Here is a 19,022-nt window from a genome sequence, read left to right as displayed (position 1 = left end):
TTGTACCATTATAAAAAATAAAAAAGCGGAAGCAGATGAGGGACCGGTTCGTGCGAACCCAGAAAAAATGGAAGCAGGCAGCAAAAAGTGGCGTGGGGCAGCTGAGTTTCGGGAACCCCGCAATACTTTCTCGTCTGGGTTGGCTTGCTGAGTACATCAAGCTGCTTGCGATTCAGCAGAAGCAAAATGAGGCACTCCTCTTCTGTAGCCATTTCCTTTTTTCTACCGGGCAGACAGGTCACCAGAGACTCTGCTACCCCCTGTTGGATGAGCGGTGTATCACGTCTGACAAGGCACAGCGCACCAAGTGGCGCACGTTCTGTATGTACTACAAATACGCGTTTGAACCTTGCGTTTACAACTGCGTCTGCGTAGCTTGCGTAGACTATGAAAGGGCCCTTATAGGACTCTCTGGAAGAATTCCACGCAGTTTTAGAATAGCAGCAGATAAAAGGACGTCTCCATCGGACTTTAATCACCTGTCAGTGCATCGTCATGGACCCACAGCTTCTGGTCCAACATGAGGAGAGGGAGGATCACAGAGTGAATTATTCTACAGTTGTTGTTTAAACATCAGCAGGAGAGGACTCTTTAAAGTAGAGACGCTACATACTGATATACACCTGAACATCGGCAGGAGAGGACTCTTTAAAGTAGAGACGCTACATACTGATATACACCTGAACATCGGCAGGAGAGGACTCTTTAAAGTAGAGACTCTACATACTGATATACACCTGAACATCAGCAGGAGAGGACTCTTTAAAGTAGAGACGCTACATACTGATATACACCTGAACATCGGCAGGAGAGGACTCTTTAAAGTAGAGACGCTACATACTGATATACACCTGAACATCGGCAGGAGAGGACTCTTTAAAGTAGAGACTCTACATACTGATATACACCTGAACATCAGCAGGAGAGGACTCTTTAAAGTAGAGACGCTACATACTGATATACACCTGAACATCAGCAGGAGAGGACTCTTTAAAGTACAGACACTACATACTGATATACACCTGAACATCAGCAGGAGAGGACTCTTTAAAGTAGAGACTCTACATACTGATATACACCTGAACATCAGCAGGAGAGGACTCTTTAAAGTAGAGACTCTACATACAGATATACACCTGAACATCAGCAGGAGAGGACTCTTTAAAGTAGAGACTCTACATACTGATATACACCTGAACATCAGCAGGAGAGGACTCTTTAAAGTAGAGACTCTACATACTGATATACACCTGAACATCAGCAGGAGAGGACTCTTTAAAGTAGAGACACTACATACTGATATACACCTGAACATCAGCAGGAGAGGACTCTTTAAAGTAGAGACTCTACATACTGATATACACCTGAACATCAGCAGGAGAGGACTCTTTAAAGTAGAGACTCTACATACTGATATACACCTGAACATCAGCAGGAGAGGACTCTTTAAAGTAGAGACTCTACATACTGATATACACCTGAACATCAGCAGGAGAGGACTCTTTAAAGTAGAGACTCTACATACTGATATACACCTGAACATCAGCAGGAGAGGACTCTTTAAAGTAGAGACTCTACATACTGATATACACCTGAACATCAGCAGGAGAGGACTCTTTAAAGTAGAGACACTACATACTGATATACACCTGAACATCAGCAGGAGAGGACTCTTTAAAGTAGAGACTCTACATACTGATATACACCTGAACATCAGCAGGAGAGGACTCTTTAAAGTAGAGACTCTACATACTGATATACACCTGAACATCAGCAGGAGAGGACTCTTTAAAGTAGAGACTCTACATACTGATATACACCTGAACATCAGCAGGAGAGGACTCTTTAAAGTAGAGACTCTACATACTGATATACACCTGAACATCAGCAGGAGAGGACTCTTTAAAGTAGAGACACTACATACTGATATACACCTGAACATCAGCAGGAGAGGACTCTTTAAAGTAGAGACTCTACATACTGATATACACCTGAACATCAGCAGGAGAGGACTCTTTAAAGTAGAGACACTACACACTGATATACACCTGAACATCAGCAGGAGAGGACTCTTTAAAGTAGAGACTCTACATACTGATATACACCTGAACATCAGCAGGAGAGGACTCTTTAAAGTAGAGACAGTACATACTGATATACACGACCTGAACATCAGCAGGAGAGGACTCTTTAAAGTAGAGACAGTACATACTGATATACACGACCTGAACATCAGCAGGAGAGGACTCTTTAAAGTAGAGACTCTACATACTGATATACACCTGAACATCAGCAGGAGAGGACTCTTTAAAGTAGAGACACTACATACTGATATACACCTGAACATCAGCAGGAGAGGACTCTTTAAAGTAGAGACAGTACATACTGATATACACGACCTGAACATCAGCAGGAGAGGACTCTTTAAAGTAGAGACTCTACATACTGATATACACCTGAACATCAGCAGGAAAGGACTCTTTAAAGTAGAGACACTACATACTGATATACACCTGAACATCAGCAGGAGAGGACTCTTTAAAGTAGAGACGCTACATACTGATATACACCTGAACATCAGCAGGAGAGGACTCTTTAAAGTAGAGACTCTACATACTGATATACACCTGAACATCAGCAGGAGAGGACTCTTTAAAGTAGAGACTCTACATACTGATATACACCTGAACATCAGCAGGAGAGGACTCTTTAAAGTAGAGACTCTACATACTGATATACACCTGAACATCAGCAGGAGAGGACTCTTTAAAGTAGAGACTCTACATACTGATATACACCTGAACATCAGCAGGAGAGGACTCTTTAAAGTAGAGACACTACATACTGATATACACCTGAACATCAGCAGGAGAGGACTCTTTAAAGTAGAGACTCTACATACTGATATACACCTGAACATCAGCAGGAGAGGACTCTTTAAAGTAGAGACACTACATACTGATATACACCTGAACATCAGCAGGAGAGGACTCTTTAAAGTAGAGACTCTACATACTGATATACACCTGAACATCAGCAGGAGAGGACTCTTTAAAGTAGAGACTCTACATACTGATATACACCTGAACATCAGCAGGAGAGGACTCTTTAAAGTAGAGACTCTACATACTGATATACACCTGAACATCAGCAGGAGAGGACTCTTTAAAGTAGAGACACTACATACTGATATACACCTGAACATCAGCAGGAGAGGACTCTTTAAAGTAGAGACACTACATACTGATATACACCTGAACATCAGCAGGAGAGGACTCTTTAAAGTAGAGACTCTACATACTGATATACACCTGAACATCAGCAGGAGAGGACTCTTTAAAGTAGAGACTCTACATACTGATATACACCTGAACATCAGCAGGAGAGGACTCTTTAAAGTAGAGACTCTACATACTGATATACACCTGAACATCAGCAGGAGAGGACTCTTTAAAGTAGAGACTCTACATACTGATATACACCTGAACATCAGCAGGAGAGGACTCTTTAAAGTAGAGACACTACATACTGATATACACCTGAACATCAGCAGGAGAGGACTCTTTAAAGTAGAGACGCTACATACTGATATACACCTGAACATCAGCAGGAGAGGACTCTTTAAAGTAGAGACTCTACATACTGATATACACCTGAACATCAGCAGGAGAGGACTCTTTAAAGTAGAGACGCTACATACTGATATACACCTGAACATCAGCAGGAGAGGACTCTTTAAAGTAGAGACACTACATACTGATATACACCTGAACATCAGCAGGAGAGGACTCTTTAAAGTAGAGACTCTACATACTGATATACACCTGAACATCAGCAGGAGAGGACTCTTTAAAGTAGAGACACTACATACTGATATACACCTGAACATCAGCAGGAGAGGACTCTTTAAAGTAGAGACTCTACATACTGATATACACCTGAACATCAGCAGGAGAGGACTCTTTAAAGTAGAGACACTACATACTGATATACACCTGAACATCAGCAGGAGAGGACTCTTTAAAGTAGAGACACTACATACTGATATACACCTGAACATCAGCAGGAGAGGACTCTTTAAAGTAGAGACTCTACATACTGATATACACCTGAACATCAGCAGGAGAGGACTCTTTAAAGTAGAGACACTACACACTGATATACACCTGAACATCAGCAGGAGAGGACTCTTTAAAGTAGAGACTCTACATACTGATATACACCTGAACATCAGCAGGAGAGGACTCTTTAAAGTAGAGACACTACATACTGATATACACCTGAACATCAGCAGGAGAGGACTCTTTAAAGTAGAGACTCTACATACTGATATACACCTGAACATCAGCAGGAGAGGACTCTTTAAAGTAGAGACTCTACATACTGATATACACCTGAACATCAGCAGGAGAGGACTCTTTAAAGTAGAGACTCTACATACTGATATACACCTGAACATCAGCAGGAGAGGACTCTTTAAAGTAGAGACGCTACACACTGATATACACCTGAACATCAGCAGGAGAGGACTCTTTAAAGTAGAGACACTACATACTGATATACACCTGAACATCAGCAGGAGAGGACTCTTTAAAGTAGAGACTCTACATACTGATATACACCTGAACATCAGCAGGAGAGGACTCTTTAAAGTAGAGACTCTACATACTGATATACACCTGAACATCAGCAGGAGAGGACTCTTTATATAAAGCTATATATTGAGAGGAACACAGAAACCTTCAGTAGAGTTCAGTTCTCCTGGTTCCTCACAGTTTGATGTCCCTGCAGTATAAACATTACGCCCCCCCTCCCCAGGCGTCTGCACCTGCACAGGAAGAGGTCGGAGGTCAAAGGTCAGATGGCCGGAGTCTCTCTGCTCAAACCGCTGAAGGGCGTTGACCCGAACTTGATCAGCAACCTGGAGACTTTCTTCACTCTGGACTACCCCAAGGTAAGCAACTACCCCCCCCAACACACAGATAATTATACCTCTTCATCTTTCAGTTGGGGAGTACAAGTGTGTGTGTGTGTGTGTGTGTGTGTGTGTGTGTGTGTGTGTGTGTGTGTGTGTGTGTGTGTGTGTGTGTGTGTGTGTGTGTGTGTGTGTGTGTGTGTGTGTGTGTGTGTGTGTGTGTGTGTGTGTGTGTGTGTGTGTGTGTGTGTGTGTGTGTGTGTGTGTGTGTGTGTGTGTGTGTGTGTGTGTGTGTGTGTGTGTGTGTGTGTGTGTGTGTGTAGTACGAGGTGTTGCTGTGTGTGCAGGACCAGGACGACCCGGCGGTGGATGTGTGTAAGAAGCTGTTGGGGAAATATCCCAGCGTTGACGCCCGTCTGTTCATCGGTGAGAAATGGTCCACTGTTGGTTTCAGCTAGCCACATGTAGCCATTAGATGCTAACATTAGCATGTGTTGGTTTTCAGGGGGGAAGAAAGTTGGAATCAATCCCAAGATCAACAACCTGATGCCGGGCTACGAGGGAGCCAAGTATGGGCTGGTGTGGATCTGTGACAGCGGCATCCGAGGTACTCACCCTGATCCACTGAAACATTGATCTACATGCTAACACTGGAGCTAACTGTGTGTGTGTGCGTGTGTGTTAGTGAAACCAGACACCCTGACAGATATGACCAATCAGATGACAGAGAAGGTGGGGTTGGTCCACGGGTTGCCGTACGTTGCTGACCGCCAGGGCTTCGCCGCCACCCTGGAACAGGTAATGCTAACACCGCTAGCTCTGGGCCCGAGCAAATGAGTACACACTGATGCTAGCGCTAGCCCCGTGAGGGCCCAGCAGCTTCCTGTACACCTGAACCTTGTAGGATTAAGTCCACCATGATACCCGCTCTGGTAACACAGGCTAACATCTCCAGGTGTATTTCGGGACCTCCCACCCTCGCTCCTACATCTCGGCTAACGTGACGGGGATCAAGTGTGTGACGGGGATGTCGTGTCTGATGAGGAAGGACGTGTTGGACCAGGCCGGAGGACTGGTGGCCTTCGCCCAGTACATCGCTGAGGACTACTTCATGGCTAAAGCCATCGCTGACAGGTTAGCATGTTAGCATCAGCACCTGAGCATTTCTGCATATTGAACAAGCATTAAAGAGCCTATTATGGTCTGTCTCCTCAGAGGCTGGAAGTTCTCCATGGCGACACAGGTGGCGATGCAGAACTCTGGCTCGTACTCTATTGGCCAGTTCCAGTCCCGCATGATCAGGTGACCTTCTTCAGATGATTGACTGTTGACCTGGGGAGCTGAAGGGGAAAGGGATGTACGTGTTTGTTGCAGGTACACTAAAGGTGTGTGTGTGTGTGTGTGTGTGTGTGTGTGTGTGTGTGTGTGTGTGTGTGTGTGTGTGTGTGTGTGTGTGTGTGTGTGTGTGTGTGTGTGTGTGTGTGTGTGTGTGTGTGTGTGTGTGTGTGTGTGTGTGTGTGTGTGTGTGTGTGTGTGTGTGTGTGTGTGTGTGTGTGTGTGTGTGTGTGTGTGTGTGTGTGTGTGTGTGTGTGTGTCAGGTGGACGAAGTTGCGGATCAACATGTTGCCGGGCACCGTGCTGGAACCTGTCTCCGAGTGCTTCCTGGCGAGCCTCATCATTGGCTGGGCCGCTCATTATGTGTTCAGGTAGTGTGCGTGTGTGTGTGGCATTCTACCTGTGTATTAATTAGGGCTGCCGTCGACTAATCGTCATCATTTCAGGCGATTAGTCGACTAATCGTCTCACGTATTTGATATATTTAAATATATATATTTAAAATCATAATAAATAATAGTTTTTCTCCCAAAACGGTTCCAGTTTCAAAGGCTGATAAAGATCTGTATTATAACAGCATGGTACGTTGTGCTTCACATGAAATATAAATTAAACTGTAGAAAGCGCATGAGAGTCACAGCGCGCCGCACAGACGGAGCGTCCGCCCGGCAGCGGTACAAGCAGCAGACGCTCCGGTGAGGATTCTTAATGTGTGTGTGAACAAGCAGCGAGCACACACTGAACATTGAGTTCTGGTTTCTGTAATTCATATCTGAATATAACAACCCAATAAATGCTACACAGGACACAGCGACAAAGATGCTGGTCAGCAAAAATCCCTCCACATTACGCCCTGATCCTGAGATGAAAGCTGACGGTGTCCTGAGCTCAGAATGATTACACACCACAGGTTGAGGTCTGTTGGTACAAAGCCAGGCTGCTGCCTGACTCACTGCTGCTGGTGTCTCCGAGTCTGAGGAAGGAGCCCCCGTTGTCGGGATAATAAAGCTCCGGGTTTTGATATGATGGTGTGGATAACGGAGGCACCTTTTTTCCAGTGGAGTATGCGTGTGTCACCTGTTGAGGCTCGTCCCTTACTCGCTCAGAAGGATCGCACACTTTGGATATCCTGCCGACAAAATAACTGAAGGACCAGGCCCAGCTCTGAAAGAAGTCTGAGGGGGGGGTCCGGCTGACGCGTCAGAGCACCTGCAGTGCGCAGATGGACCTTTCTTTATTTTTTTTACTAGCGATTAGTCGACTAATCGGGGGCAGCCCTAGTATTAATAATACTGCAGTACATCTACCTGTGTCAGTACATCTACCTGTGTTAGTACATCTACCTGTGTCAGTACATCTACCTGTGTCAGTACATCTACCTGTGTTAGTACATCTACCTGTGTCAGTACATCTACCTGTGTCAGTACATCTACCTGTGTCAGTACATCTACCTGTGTCAGTACATCTACCTGTGTCAGTACATCTACCTGTGTCAGTACATCTACCTGTGTCAGTACATCTACCTGTGTCAGTACATCTACCTGTGTCAGTACATCTACCTGTGCTGCAGGTGGGACATGATGGTGTTCTTCATGTGCCACTGCCTGGCCTGGTTCATCTCGGACTACATCCAGCTCACTGGAGTCCAGGTACACCCAATGCATGCTTTTATTTTGAAAGGGTCTTTAAGCTATGTTTTATTTTATAAATATGTTGTTTATGTTTACTGTAAAATATATTGATCCCTTTTGATGTGCTTTTTAAAAGAGTTGATTTATCAAAAGAATGACTAAAGTCCAATTCTAAAAGGACATTGAATCATTGAAATAACTTTTAAGCTAAGTCTTTAAATAATAAAATAAAAAACCTTCATTTGAAAAATATAGAAAATGACATTAAAATAAAAGACTTTTCAAATGTAATAAACGCATGATAAAGAACAAAAGAAATGAGGAGTATTGAAGGTGTGTGTTGCGTCCTGCAGGGTGGTGCTCTCTGCTTCTCTAAGCTGGACTTCGCTGTGGCCTGGTTCATCAGGGAGTCCATGGCCGTGCAGATCTTCCTGTCGGCCCTCTGGGACCCCACCATCAGCTGGAGGACCGGGCGTTACCGGCTGCGCTGCGGGGGGACGGCCGAGGAGATCCTCGACGTGTAGACTGTGTGTGTGTGTGTGTGTGACTGTGACTGTTTGTTTCTGAGAGAGAGAGTGTGTGTGTGTGAGTGTGTGTGTGAGTGCGTGTGTTTTTAACTATTTATGTTCCTTTGGTGCTAAAACTTATTGATGCCAGAACAAGCCAATGAGAGCGCAGGGTGAAAGAAGAGGAGGGATGCGTCGCACTGAACCACCTGATCTTTGATCAGAACGCCAAACAGCCAATCAGGGGGGAGCACTCAGAACACTATCTCCTGATTGGCTGCTGTACGAAAATCCTTAGAGCTGATTGGAGAGTATTGTGCTGCCTTGAACCCTGACTAAAGGTGAAACTGGGTTGGGGGGGTTCAGGAGTTTCTTAGACCCTAACCCCCCTTCAGTCAGGCTTCAGGACAGAGGACCCCCCCCCCTCTCTGTTTTAGCTGTATCTGAACTTTGTGCAGAATTTAGTTTGTCATATTTTTCAGCTCCAAAACATTTCTTCTCAAAGACTGAAAATAAAGACTGAATTCACCTTCCTGAGAGGGTAAGAGAGGGTTAGAGAGGGTTAGAGAGGGTTAGAGAGGGTTAGAGAGGGTAAGAGAGGGTTAGAGAGGGTAAGAGAGGGTTAGAGAGGGTTAGAGAGGGTTAGAGAGGGTTAGAGAGGGTAAGAGAGGGTTAGAGAGGGTAAGAGAGGGTTAGAGAGGGTTAGAGAGGGTAAGAGAGGGTTAGAGAGGGTAAGAGAGGGTTAGAGAGGGTTAGAGAGGGTTAGAGAGGGTAAGAGAGGGTTAGAGAGGGTTAAAGAGGGTTAGAGAGGGTAAGAGAGGGTTAGAGAGGGTTAGAGAGGGTTAGAGAGGGTTAGAGAGGGTAAGAGAGGGTTAGAGAGGGTAAGAGAGGGTTAGAGAGGGTTAGAGAGGGTAAGAGAGGGTTAGAGAGGGTAAGAGAGGGTAAGAGAGGGTTAGAGAGGGTAAGAGAGGGTTAGAGAGGGTTAGAGAGGGTAAGAGAGGGTTAGAGAGGGTTAGAGAGGGTAAGAGAGGGTTAGAGAGGGTAAGAGAGGGTTAGAGAGGGTTAGAGAGGGTAAGAGAGGGTTAGAGAGGGTAAGAGAGGGTTAGAGAGGGTTAAAGTGGTTAGCTAGAGAGGGTAAGAGAGGGTTAGCTAGAGAGGGTTAAAGTGGTTAGCTAGAGAGGGTAAGAGAGGGTTAGCTAGAGAGGGTTAAAGTGGTTAGCTAGAGAGGGTAAGAGAGGGTTAAAGTGGTTAGCTAGAGAGGGTAAGAGAGGGTTAGCTAGAGAGGGTTAAAGTGGTTAGAGTGGTTAGACAGGTTAGTTAGACAGGTTAGTTAGAGAGGGTTAGACAGGTTGGTTAGAGAGGTTAGTTAGAGAGGGTTAGAGTGGTTAGACAGGTTAGTTAGACAGGTTAGTTAGAGAGGGTTAGACAGGTTGGTTAGAGAGGGTTAGAGTGGTTAGAGAGGTTAGACAGGTTAGTAAGAGAGGGGTAATATATACCAGGAGAAGGACTGAATGAACAGTGAGTCTCAGACATGAAGCTGCCTGCTCACCCTCTCCTGTTTCTCAGGAATCCAGGAGTAATAAATCATATCAATTACAGAATCAAAGGGCTGATTTTAACTGAAGTCACCAGCTGACGACCAGCTGACGACCAGCCCACCAGGTGAGCGGTGTGTGAGAGGCAGGTGTATCTGGGGAGTGATGTCACAGGTGCCTCTGAAGGGTCCCATTAAATGTGCCAAAACAATCGGATCACAGGATTTTACTTTTTGCCCCCCCCTCAAAAACAGTGAATTTTTATTTCAGTATTAACAAGGGTCTCAACAATTCGTGTGTGTGTGTGTGTGTGTGTGTGTGTGTGTGTGTGTGTGTGTGTGTGTGTGTGTGTGTGTGTGTGTGTGTGTGTGTGTGTGTGTGTGTGTGTGTGTGTGTGAGCCATGTTGCTTTGCCGTTAGCGTAGGGGGTTTGGTTGATGACATCAACGTGAGTCGGACGAACCCTTCGTCCAATAGGATCGTCAGGATTTGTCTGTTGTTTTTTTTCTATTGAACTGATCTGCTGTAGTCTGCAAACCGACCAATCATGGAGGGTTGTGTCGACACATGAAAAATAAAGTTTTATCCTTTCAAAACTTTACCTGTATGTTTGTGCCACGCTCTGATTGGCTGGGATGACTTAGTGGGCGGGGAGTATTATACATTCTGAACAGGTACGGGCTAATGTTGTCAGGCCAATGGCCCGTTTGCCCTTTTTGGCTGACCTGCCCTGCTGGGGAGAGCGAGAGTTTTTTATTTATTCTGTTGTGGCCGAATCAACAAGCAGGAAACACACCTTGTCAGCGCTGTCACCTGCCCCCAGTCACGTGACTTTGTTTACAATCTGACAGCGGAGAGTAAAGGAAAGCCCTCCGAGTCCGGCCTCATACGGCTAAGGTGATCAAACCAAATACCTGCCTGGCTTTGGTGGCCAATCCCCGGGTCAATCTGTCCCCGGAAATGTCCCCGTTCTCAAATATGCTTTAAAAACACAGAAATAAAATGGGAACAAACTCGATGTTTCAATGGCGTGGTGCTTGTTCGCAGCAATACAACTATTGTAGCCTTAGCGTTAGCATTTAGCGTTAGCATTTAGCGTTAGCAGCTGCTGCTGCTTCTTCTTCAATTACTTAGAAGCCCTATTTAATCAGTATGTCTGCTCAGCAGTTACACTGGTTAAACTACAAACAGAATTGTCCCCATGTTTCCTTTAATAGTTACTAACATTAGATATTTTAGTGAGCTATGGACCGCAACACTAAAAATGTCCCTGGTTTTCATTTTAAAAGTCAGTTCAGAATGCAGGTAGATTATTCTGTTATGAGATGATGTGAACTACTGTTCAAATGAGTTATGTAATAATTGTTTGGTTTTTTATGCATAGCCGAATGTTACATTTCTGTGCTTAAGAATGATTCCAGACAGAGGAGACTGAAGCAGAGAGATATCTGAAGGAGGCAGCTAAAAGGACTGCGACTTTGCAGCGCTGGATAAAGGGTGCCAGCAGGGCAGCTGCAGCACTGTGATTATGTCAAGCAACTACATAAGTTGGAGTACACTAATAACTCATTAGAACAAATATTTAAATCAGTGATAAAAGCAAAGCCTGTATCTGTGCTGAGTGAAGTTTATATGTTCTGTTGGGGGCTAACCCCAAGCCTCCAGTTCAGAACACATTTGAGAGCTTGGTGATCAATACTACTAATAGCTGTAGTAGGCTATACTATGGATAAGACGGCCAGATAACTGGTTCACAGAGACTTTACAACAGGTTGTAAATATTCTATTCAAGAAGGCACCATATTTATTATCACATGAATGACTATATAACCTTCTCCAGTCTAATGGGACTCAACAATCCCTGAGTGCAGCCACAATCCATTCAAATGTAACTGACTGCACTAGTGCGCAGTTGTCTTAGTATGTTTTTATAGCAGTAAAGAATGAAGTGTATTCGTACTTTATTCTGATTCTAATAATTCTGTTTAAAAATAAGAATATATATATGTAAAATGTTTCTTTTGGAGACAGCTCCATCTTTGAACTCCTTTATAGTGTTAAAGGGAGAACAGTAATAATGCTTTCATTATTTCAGCACTTACAATAATGCCTTATAAAGAGCTCTAAAACACTATCTTAATTTGGGGGAGGCCCCTTTTCCAGTTTAGAGCAATAGCCCCTCCAAATGTCTGTGCAGGTCCCCTATAAACACATGTTCATTACAGACTAATATGGTCATAGCTAAGAGACGATCTTTGAGCTGTTTCTCATCTCATTTATCATTAAAGGTCGAAGAATCATAAATACTCCTTCCCATAAAGCGTATTATATACTTAGATAAACACAGCACGTGGTGTCAGTGTTTATATGTATGTGTTTATATATTAATATACATGTCAAACACAGCACGTGGTGTTGGTGTTACACATCTCTTCATCCGTGTGCATCTTCGAGCCGGCTGCAGACCGGAGGAGGAGCAGAGTGGCTGACTTCCGCTGTGCTGCAGGATCAGGATCTTTGTAAAGTGGGTGAAAGGTGCCGAAGAAGAACAGGCTGTCATTCAGAGAACCACAGGAACCAGGGGAACAGAGAAACAGAACCAGAGAACCAGAGGAAAAGACGAACAGACAACCGTCATCATGCTGCAGAACACAGGGTGAGTCCGCCTGCAGAACCCGGTCCACAAACAGCCGGCTGTAACAGAGAGCAGGAGAAGCCGTTCCTCGGGTCTCTTCAGGTTGATTTGAACTCCAGTCTGCGGTTCCTCTGACGCTGAACCTCACTGGGTTCTGTGTGTTTGATAAACAGCACAGATTCGGTTCTGAGGCTTTAGTATTCCGACCTTTAACCCAGAAACTCTGCGCGCAGTTTGGTTACGCATTCCTGAGACTCATTAGCAAACCTGTCCTTTCACAATAAGAGCCCGCCTCATTATCCAACCTGTCCTTTCACAATAAGAGCCCGACTGTAAACCGGTTTAAGGAAAGACCATAAAGGAAAGAACTCATGTTGGGTCTTTAATAATAATAACAATAAACTTCGTCAGACAGTAATCAAGTGAGTCCTCTGTACTCTGACCTTTGAGCAAGGCAGATCACAGCAGTTCATGTGTTATTTAACAACAGTCCATATGAAATATGAAATATTCTATTAAAACTCAAATAAAGACAATGAAACTTGATGGATTCACAAAGACATCCTCAAAGATTTCAATGGTGCCTAAAGTGATGAAAAGGAACATTATTAACCGTCTGCTTTTCAGAAGACGCGCTTGTGGGCTAACGCTTCCTCTCTGTGTTGCAGGAAGTTAGCGGGCTGTACGCTCTTCATCACCGGAGCGAGTCGCGGCATCGGGAAGGCTATTGCTCTGAAGGCGGCGAGAGACGGAGCCAACATCGTGATCGCCGCCAAGACTGCAGAACCACATCCAAAGCTGCCCGGAACCATCTACAGCGCCGCCAAGGAGGGTAAGTAAGCTAACAGACTAATGCTAACACACAGAGCCGCCAAGGAGGGGCAGCACACATGCTAATGCTAACACATACAGCTGCCAAGGAGGGTGAGCTAACATGCTAATGCTAACAGTGCAGCCAAGGAGAGTAAGCTAACAGGCTAATGCTAACTCACACCACCCAAGAGGGGTAAGCTAATATGCTAATGCTAACACAAACTGCTGCCAAGGAGGGTGAGCTAACAGGCTAATGCTAACACACAGAGCCGCCATGGAGGGTGAGCCATAATGCTAACGCTAAATCACACCGCCACCTAGGAGGGTAAGCTAACAGGCTAATGCTAACTCACAGAGCCACCAAGGAGGTTGGTCTAACATGCTAATGCTAACACACACTGCTACAAAGGACGGTGAGCTAATAGGCTAATGCTAACAGCGGCGCCAAGAAGGGTGAGATAAAAGGCTAACGCCAACTTGTGTGTGTAGTGGAGGCAGCGGGGGGGCAGGCGTTGGCGTGTGTGGTGGATATCCGTGACGAGCAGCAGGTCGGTGAAGCCGTGCAGAAAGCTGTCGACAGATTTGGAGGTAAGACGTTATAACAACAGGAAGTGATGCTTTACAAATAAAGCTGGTGTACCCCAGCCCCCTTACTGACATCATCACTGTGCTGCTCTCTGATTGTCAGGAATCGACATCCTGGTGAACAATGCATCGGCCATCAGCCTGACGGGGACTCTGGAGACGCCGCTGAAGAAGGTCGACCTGATGCTGGGAGTCAACCTGAGGGGGACCTATTTAACGTAACGTAACACACGCACACACACACACACACACACACACACACACACTCACACTCACACTCACACTCACTTTACTTGTTCCACTTAAGGAACTTCAGCTAACAAACTTCACACCTGAGGTTTTTCCTGCTAACGAGCTTCCTGTTATAAAGCATCCTGCTAACGAGCTTCCTGTTATAAAGCCTCCTGCTAACGAGCTTCCTGTTATAAAGCCTCCTGCTAACGAGCTTCCTGTTATAAAGCATCCTGCTAACGAGCTTCCTGTTATAAAGCCTCCTGCTAACGAGCTTCCTGTTATAAAGCATCCTGCTAACGAGCTTCCTGTTATAAAGCATCCTGCTAACGAGCTTCCTGTTATAAAGCATCCTGCTAACGAGCTTCCGGTGCAGGTCGAAGCTGGTGTTGCCTCACCTGCTGAAGAGTCGCAGTCCTCACATACTGAACCTGTCGCCACCGCTCAACCTGAACCCCGTCTGGTTCAAGAACCACACAGGTAACCATTGCCACCAGCCAGCATCCCATCATGCCCCTGTGCTCTGATAACCTGTCTGTTGTGTCTGCAGCTTACACCATGGCCAAGTACGGCATGTCCATGTGCGTCCTAGGGATGGCCGAGGAGTTCAGAGGGCAGATCGCCGTCAACGCCCTGTGGCCAAAAACTGGTAATAATACAATATATATTAATATTATTCTATATATGTTACTGTTATTATAATCTGTGTGTGTGTAATGTGTGTTAGCCATCCAGACGGCGGCGATGGAGATGCTGGGAGGGGGCGAGCGTGGCTAAGCAGTGCCGGACCGCGGACATCATGGCGGACGCCGCATACGCCGTGTTGTCCCGCGGGACGGACTACACCGGGAACTTCCTCGTGGACGAGGACGTCCTGAAGGAGCAGGGGGTCCGACACTTCGAGCAGTACGCCGTGCAGCCAGGTGACGATAACAGAGCTAACACACTAACCACGCTAACACACTCATCAGCTGGTACTCATGTTGGCCATTCATTGGTCCACAGGTCACCCCCTGCTGCCAGACTTCTTCCTGGACGACGCCCCGGAGATGCTGGTGGAGAAGATGGAGCAACATGGTGAACTTGGATAATAACATGTGATCACATGTTATAACAAGCTTATGGTGTGCAGTCCCTATCACGTTTACATTACCATAAATATCAACCAGGTGTTGTCTCTTGTTGCTAGGGGCGACCCCAGCCTTCAGACCCCCAACATCATCAACTGTGCCCCCCTCTGGAGGACCAATAGAAAACACCTTCGACGCCATCAAGGCGGTGATCAACGAAGATGTTGTCAAGATGACGCAGGGCATCTACCAGTTTGACCTTTCAGGTGAGAGTCACGTGTTCATGTCCTCATAAGGAGATGCTGAGTCACGTGTTCATGTCTTCATAAGGAGATGCTGAGTCACGTGTTCATGTCTTCATAAGGAGATGCTGAGTCACGTGTTCATGTCCTCATAATGAGATGCTGAGTCACGTGTTCATGTCTACATAAGGAGATGCCGAGTCACGTGTTCATGTCCTCATAAGGAGATGCTGAGTCACGTGTTCATGTCCTCATAAGGAGATGCTGAGTCACGTGTTCATGTCTTCATAAGGAGATGCTGAGTCACGTGTTCATGTCTTCATAAGGAGATGCCGAGTCACGTGTTCATGTCTTCATAAGGAGATGCTGAGTCACGTGTTCATGTCCTCATAAGGAGATGCTGAGTCACGTGTTCATGTCTTCATAAGGAGATGCTGAGTCACGTGTTCATGTCTACATAAGGAGATGCTGAGTCACGTGTTCATGTCCTCATAAGGAGATGCTGAGTCACGTGTTCATGTCTTCATAAGGAGATGCCGAGTCACGTGTTCATGTCTACATAAGGAGATGCCGAGTCACGTGTTCATGTCCTCATAAGGAGATGCTGAGTCACGTGTTCATGTCTTCATAAGGAGATGCCTGAGTCACGTGTTCATGTCTTCATAAGGAGATGCTGAGTCACGTGTTCATGTCTTCATAAGGAGATGCTGAGTCACGTGTTCATGTCTACATAAGGAGATGCTGAGTCACGTGTTCATGTCCTCATAAGGAGATGCCGAGTCACGTGTTCATGTCCTCATAAGGAGATGCTGAGTCACGTGTTCATGTCTACATAAGGAGATGCCGAGTCACGTGTTCATGTCCTCATAAGGAGATGCTGAGTCACGTGTTCATGTCCTCATAATGAGATGCTGAGTCACGTGTTCATGTCTTCATAAGGAGATGCTGTGTCACGTGTTCATGTCTTCATAAGGAGATGCTGAGTCACGTGTTCATGTCTTCATAAGGAGATGCTGAGTCACGTGTTCATGTCTTCATAAGGAGATGCTGAGTCACGTGTTCATGTCCTCATAATGAGATGCTGAGTCACGTGTTCATGTCTACATAAGGAGATGCCGAGTCACGTGTTCATGTCCTCATAAGGAGATGCTGAGTCACGTGTTCATGTCTTCATAAGGAGATGCTGTGTCACGTGTTCATGTCTTCATAAGGAGATGCTGAGTCACGTGTTCATGTCTTCATAAGGAGATGCTGAGTCACGTGTTCATGTCTTCATAAGGAGATGCTGAGTCACGTGTTCATGTCTACATAAGGAGATGCTGAGTCACGTGTTCATGTCCTCATAATGAGATGCTGAGTCACGTGTTCATGTCTACATAAGGAGATGCTGAGTCATGTGTTTATGTCTTCATAAGGAGATGCTGAGTCACGTGTTCATGTCTACATAAGGAGATGCTGAGTCACGTGTTCATGTCCTCATAATGAGATGCTGAGTCATGTGTTCATGTCTTCATAAGGAGATGCTGAGTCACGTGTTCATGTCTTCATAAGGAGATGCTGAGTCATGTGTTTATGTCTTCATAAGGAGATGCTGAGTCATGTGTTCATGTCGTCATAAGGAGATGCTGAGTCACGTGTTCATGTCGTCATAAGGAGATGCTGAGTCACGTGTTCATGTCTTCATAAGGAGATGCTGAGTCATGTGTTCATAAGGAGATGCTGAGTCATGTCTTCATAAGGAGATGCTGAGTCATGTGTTTATGTCTTCATAAGGAGATGCTGAGTCATGTGTTCATAAGGAGATGCTGAGTCATGTGTTTATGTCTTCATAAGGAGATGCTGAGTCACGTGTTCATGTCTTCATAAGGAGATGCTGAGTCACGTGTTCATAAGGAGATGCTGAGTCATGTGTTTATGTCTCATAAGGAGATGCTGAGTCATGTGCTCATAAGGAGATGCTGAGTCATGTGTTTATGTCTTCATAAGGAGATGCTGAGTCATGTGTTTATGTCTTCATAAGGAGATGCTGAGTCACGTGTTCATGTCTTCATAAGGAGATGCTGAGTCATGTGTTTATGTCTTCATAAGGAGATGCTGAGTCACGTGTTCATGTCTTCATAAGGAGATGCTGAGTCATGTGTTTATGTCCTTCTAAGGAGAGAATGCAGGCGTCTGGTTCCTGGACCTAAAGAGCGGTGCTGGGGGGGCGGGGCAGGGTCAGCCGCCTGTGAAAGCTGACGTCGTCATGACCATGGACTCTGCCGACTTCAACAAGATGTTCGCAGGTATTCAGCGGCGCTGAGACACCTGTTAACTAATTAAACTTCCTGTTTGATGAAGAATCTGAGCTGACTTTTGCTATTAGCTGCTAACCGTTCTATCAGGTTGAACTGAGTGACATTATGATGCGTTCAGGCTCTGTAAAGATGGGTAACGCTGTGTTTCTGATGTGCAGGGCAGCTGAAACCCACGCTGGCCTTCATGGGGGGGAAGCTGCGGATCAAAGGGGACATGGCGCTGGCTCTGAAGCTGGAGCAGCTAATGAGCAGGATGAACAAAGCCAAGCTTTGAGGAGGAAGCCATGTGTTCAGAGAGTTTTAATCAGTGACCTCCATTAACTCACACTCAGTGATTACTGGTGGTGGTCAGGTGATCGCAAACAGGAAGGGTTATCCTGTAATCTGAATCGTTTCTTTTCTGTGTTTTCTCAAACCAGAGTTCTCTTTATTAAACCAGAGTTCTCTTTATTAAACCAGAGTGTTTGTCTTTATTTAAACCAGAGTTCTCTTTATTAAACCAGAGTTGTCTTTATTAAACCAGAGTGTTCTCTTTATTAAACCAGAGTTTCTCTTTATTAAACCCAGAGTTCTCTTTATTAAACCAGAGTTTTTCTTTATTAAACCAGAGTTTTCCTTTATTAAACCCGAGTTTTTTTTTTAAACGAGTTTTTTTTTTTAAACCAGATTTTCTTTTTTAAACCCCGGTTTCTTTTTAAAAAAAGTTTCTTTATTAAAAAACCCGAGTTTTCCTTTATTAACAGATTCTCTTTTTTTTATTAACCCGAGTTGTCTTTATTAAAACCGAGTTTCTCTTTTTTTAAAAAACCCCCGAGTTTTTCTTTTTTAACCCAAATTTCTTTATTAAAACAGAGTTTCTTTATTAAACCAGAGTTTTCTTTTTAAAAACCAGAGTGTTTTTCTCTTTATTAAAAACCAGGTTTCCTTTTTTTAACCCCGAGTTCTCTTTTTTAAAAAAAAAAAGTTTCTTTTTTTAAAAACCCGAGTTCTCTTTTTTAAAAACCCGAGTTTCTTTATTAAACCAGAGTTTCTTTATTAAAACCAAATTTCTTTATTAAACCCCGAGTTCTCTTTATTAAAAACCCGAGTTTTTTTTGGGTCTTTTTTAAACAAGTTCTCTTTATTAAAAACCCAAATTCTTTTTTTAAAAAACCCAAATTTCCTTTTTTAAAAACCCGAGTTTTCTTTTAAAAAACCAAAAAGGTTTCTTTATTAAACCAAGTTTCTT

General features: G+C 44.7%; 2 protein-coding genes and 1 long non-coding RNA gene across 3 annotated transcripts; all 3 read left to right on the top strand.

Annotated features, from left to right (window-relative positions):
* Positions 1-67: 67 nt before the first annotated feature.
* On the top strand, positions 68-9,072 carry ugcg (UDP-glucose ceramide glucosyltransferase). The gene is made up of 10 exons (XM_063890028.1): positions 68-138; positions 4,792-4,954; positions 5,239-5,341; positions 5,421-5,522; positions 5,601-5,713; positions 5,871-6,049; positions 6,131-6,217; positions 6,514-6,621; positions 7,821-7,899; positions 8,235-9,072. Exons 1-10 carry the CDS (start codon positions 68-70, stop codon positions 8,403-8,405), a joined length of 1,176 nt encoding a protein of 391 aa, XP_063746098.1. The 3' UTR covers positions 8,406-9,072.
* A 152-nt stretch (positions 9,073-9,224) lies between these two features.
* On the top strand, positions 9,225-10,522 carry LOC134868093 (uncharacterized). Its single transcript, XR_010166241.1, has 2 exons — positions 9,225-9,748; positions 9,830-10,522. It is a non-coding gene; the product is annotated as an uncharacterized LOC134868093 (long non-coding RNA).
* A 1,804-nt stretch (positions 10,523-12,326) lies between these two features.
* hsdl2 (hydroxysteroid dehydrogenase like 2) lies at positions 12,327-18,249 on the top strand. The gene is given in 12 exon segments (XM_063890143.1): positions 12,327-12,577; positions 13,225-13,388; positions 13,859-13,957; positions 14,058-14,172; positions 14,562-14,665; positions 14,736-14,834; positions 14,913-14,953; positions 14,955-15,108; positions 15,191-15,262; positions 15,375-15,521; positions 17,654-17,782; positions 17,953-18,249. Coding segments are annotated over 12 exon segments (1,257 nt in total). The 5' UTR covers positions 12,327-12,560; the 3' UTR covers positions 18,069-18,249.
* Positions 18,250-19,022: the final 773 nt, after the last annotated feature.

The sequence above is a fragment of the Eleginops maclovinus genome, chromosome 8, assembly GCF_036324505.1.
Source record: "Eleginops maclovinus isolate JMC-PN-2008 ecotype Puerto Natales chromosome 8, JC_Emac_rtc_rv5, whole genome shotgun sequence".
Classification (NCBI taxonomy): Eukaryota; Metazoa; Chordata; class Actinopteri; order Perciformes; family Eleginopidae; genus Eleginops; species Eleginops maclovinus.
Note: the sequence above shows the minus strand (reverse complement) of the source record. Positions and strands in the feature narration are given on the sequence as shown.

What these genes read in the sequence shown, in the direction of transcription:
- ugcg (XM_063890028.1), top strand. Translation starts at nt 68, where the DNA reads ATGGAAGCAGGCAGCAAAAAGTGGCGTGGGGCAGCTGAGTTTCGGGAA. An exon ending in TCACTCTGGACTACCCCAAG is followed by an intron (nt 4,955 to 5,238) that starts GTAAGCAACTAC and finishes GTGTGTGTGTAG; the next exon opens with TACGAGGTGTTGCTGTGTGT. An exon ending in TCCAGCTCACTGGAGTCCAG is followed by an intron (nt 7,900 to 8,234) that starts GTACACCCAATG and finishes TGCGTCCTGCAG; the next exon opens with GGTGGTGCTCTCTGCTTCTC.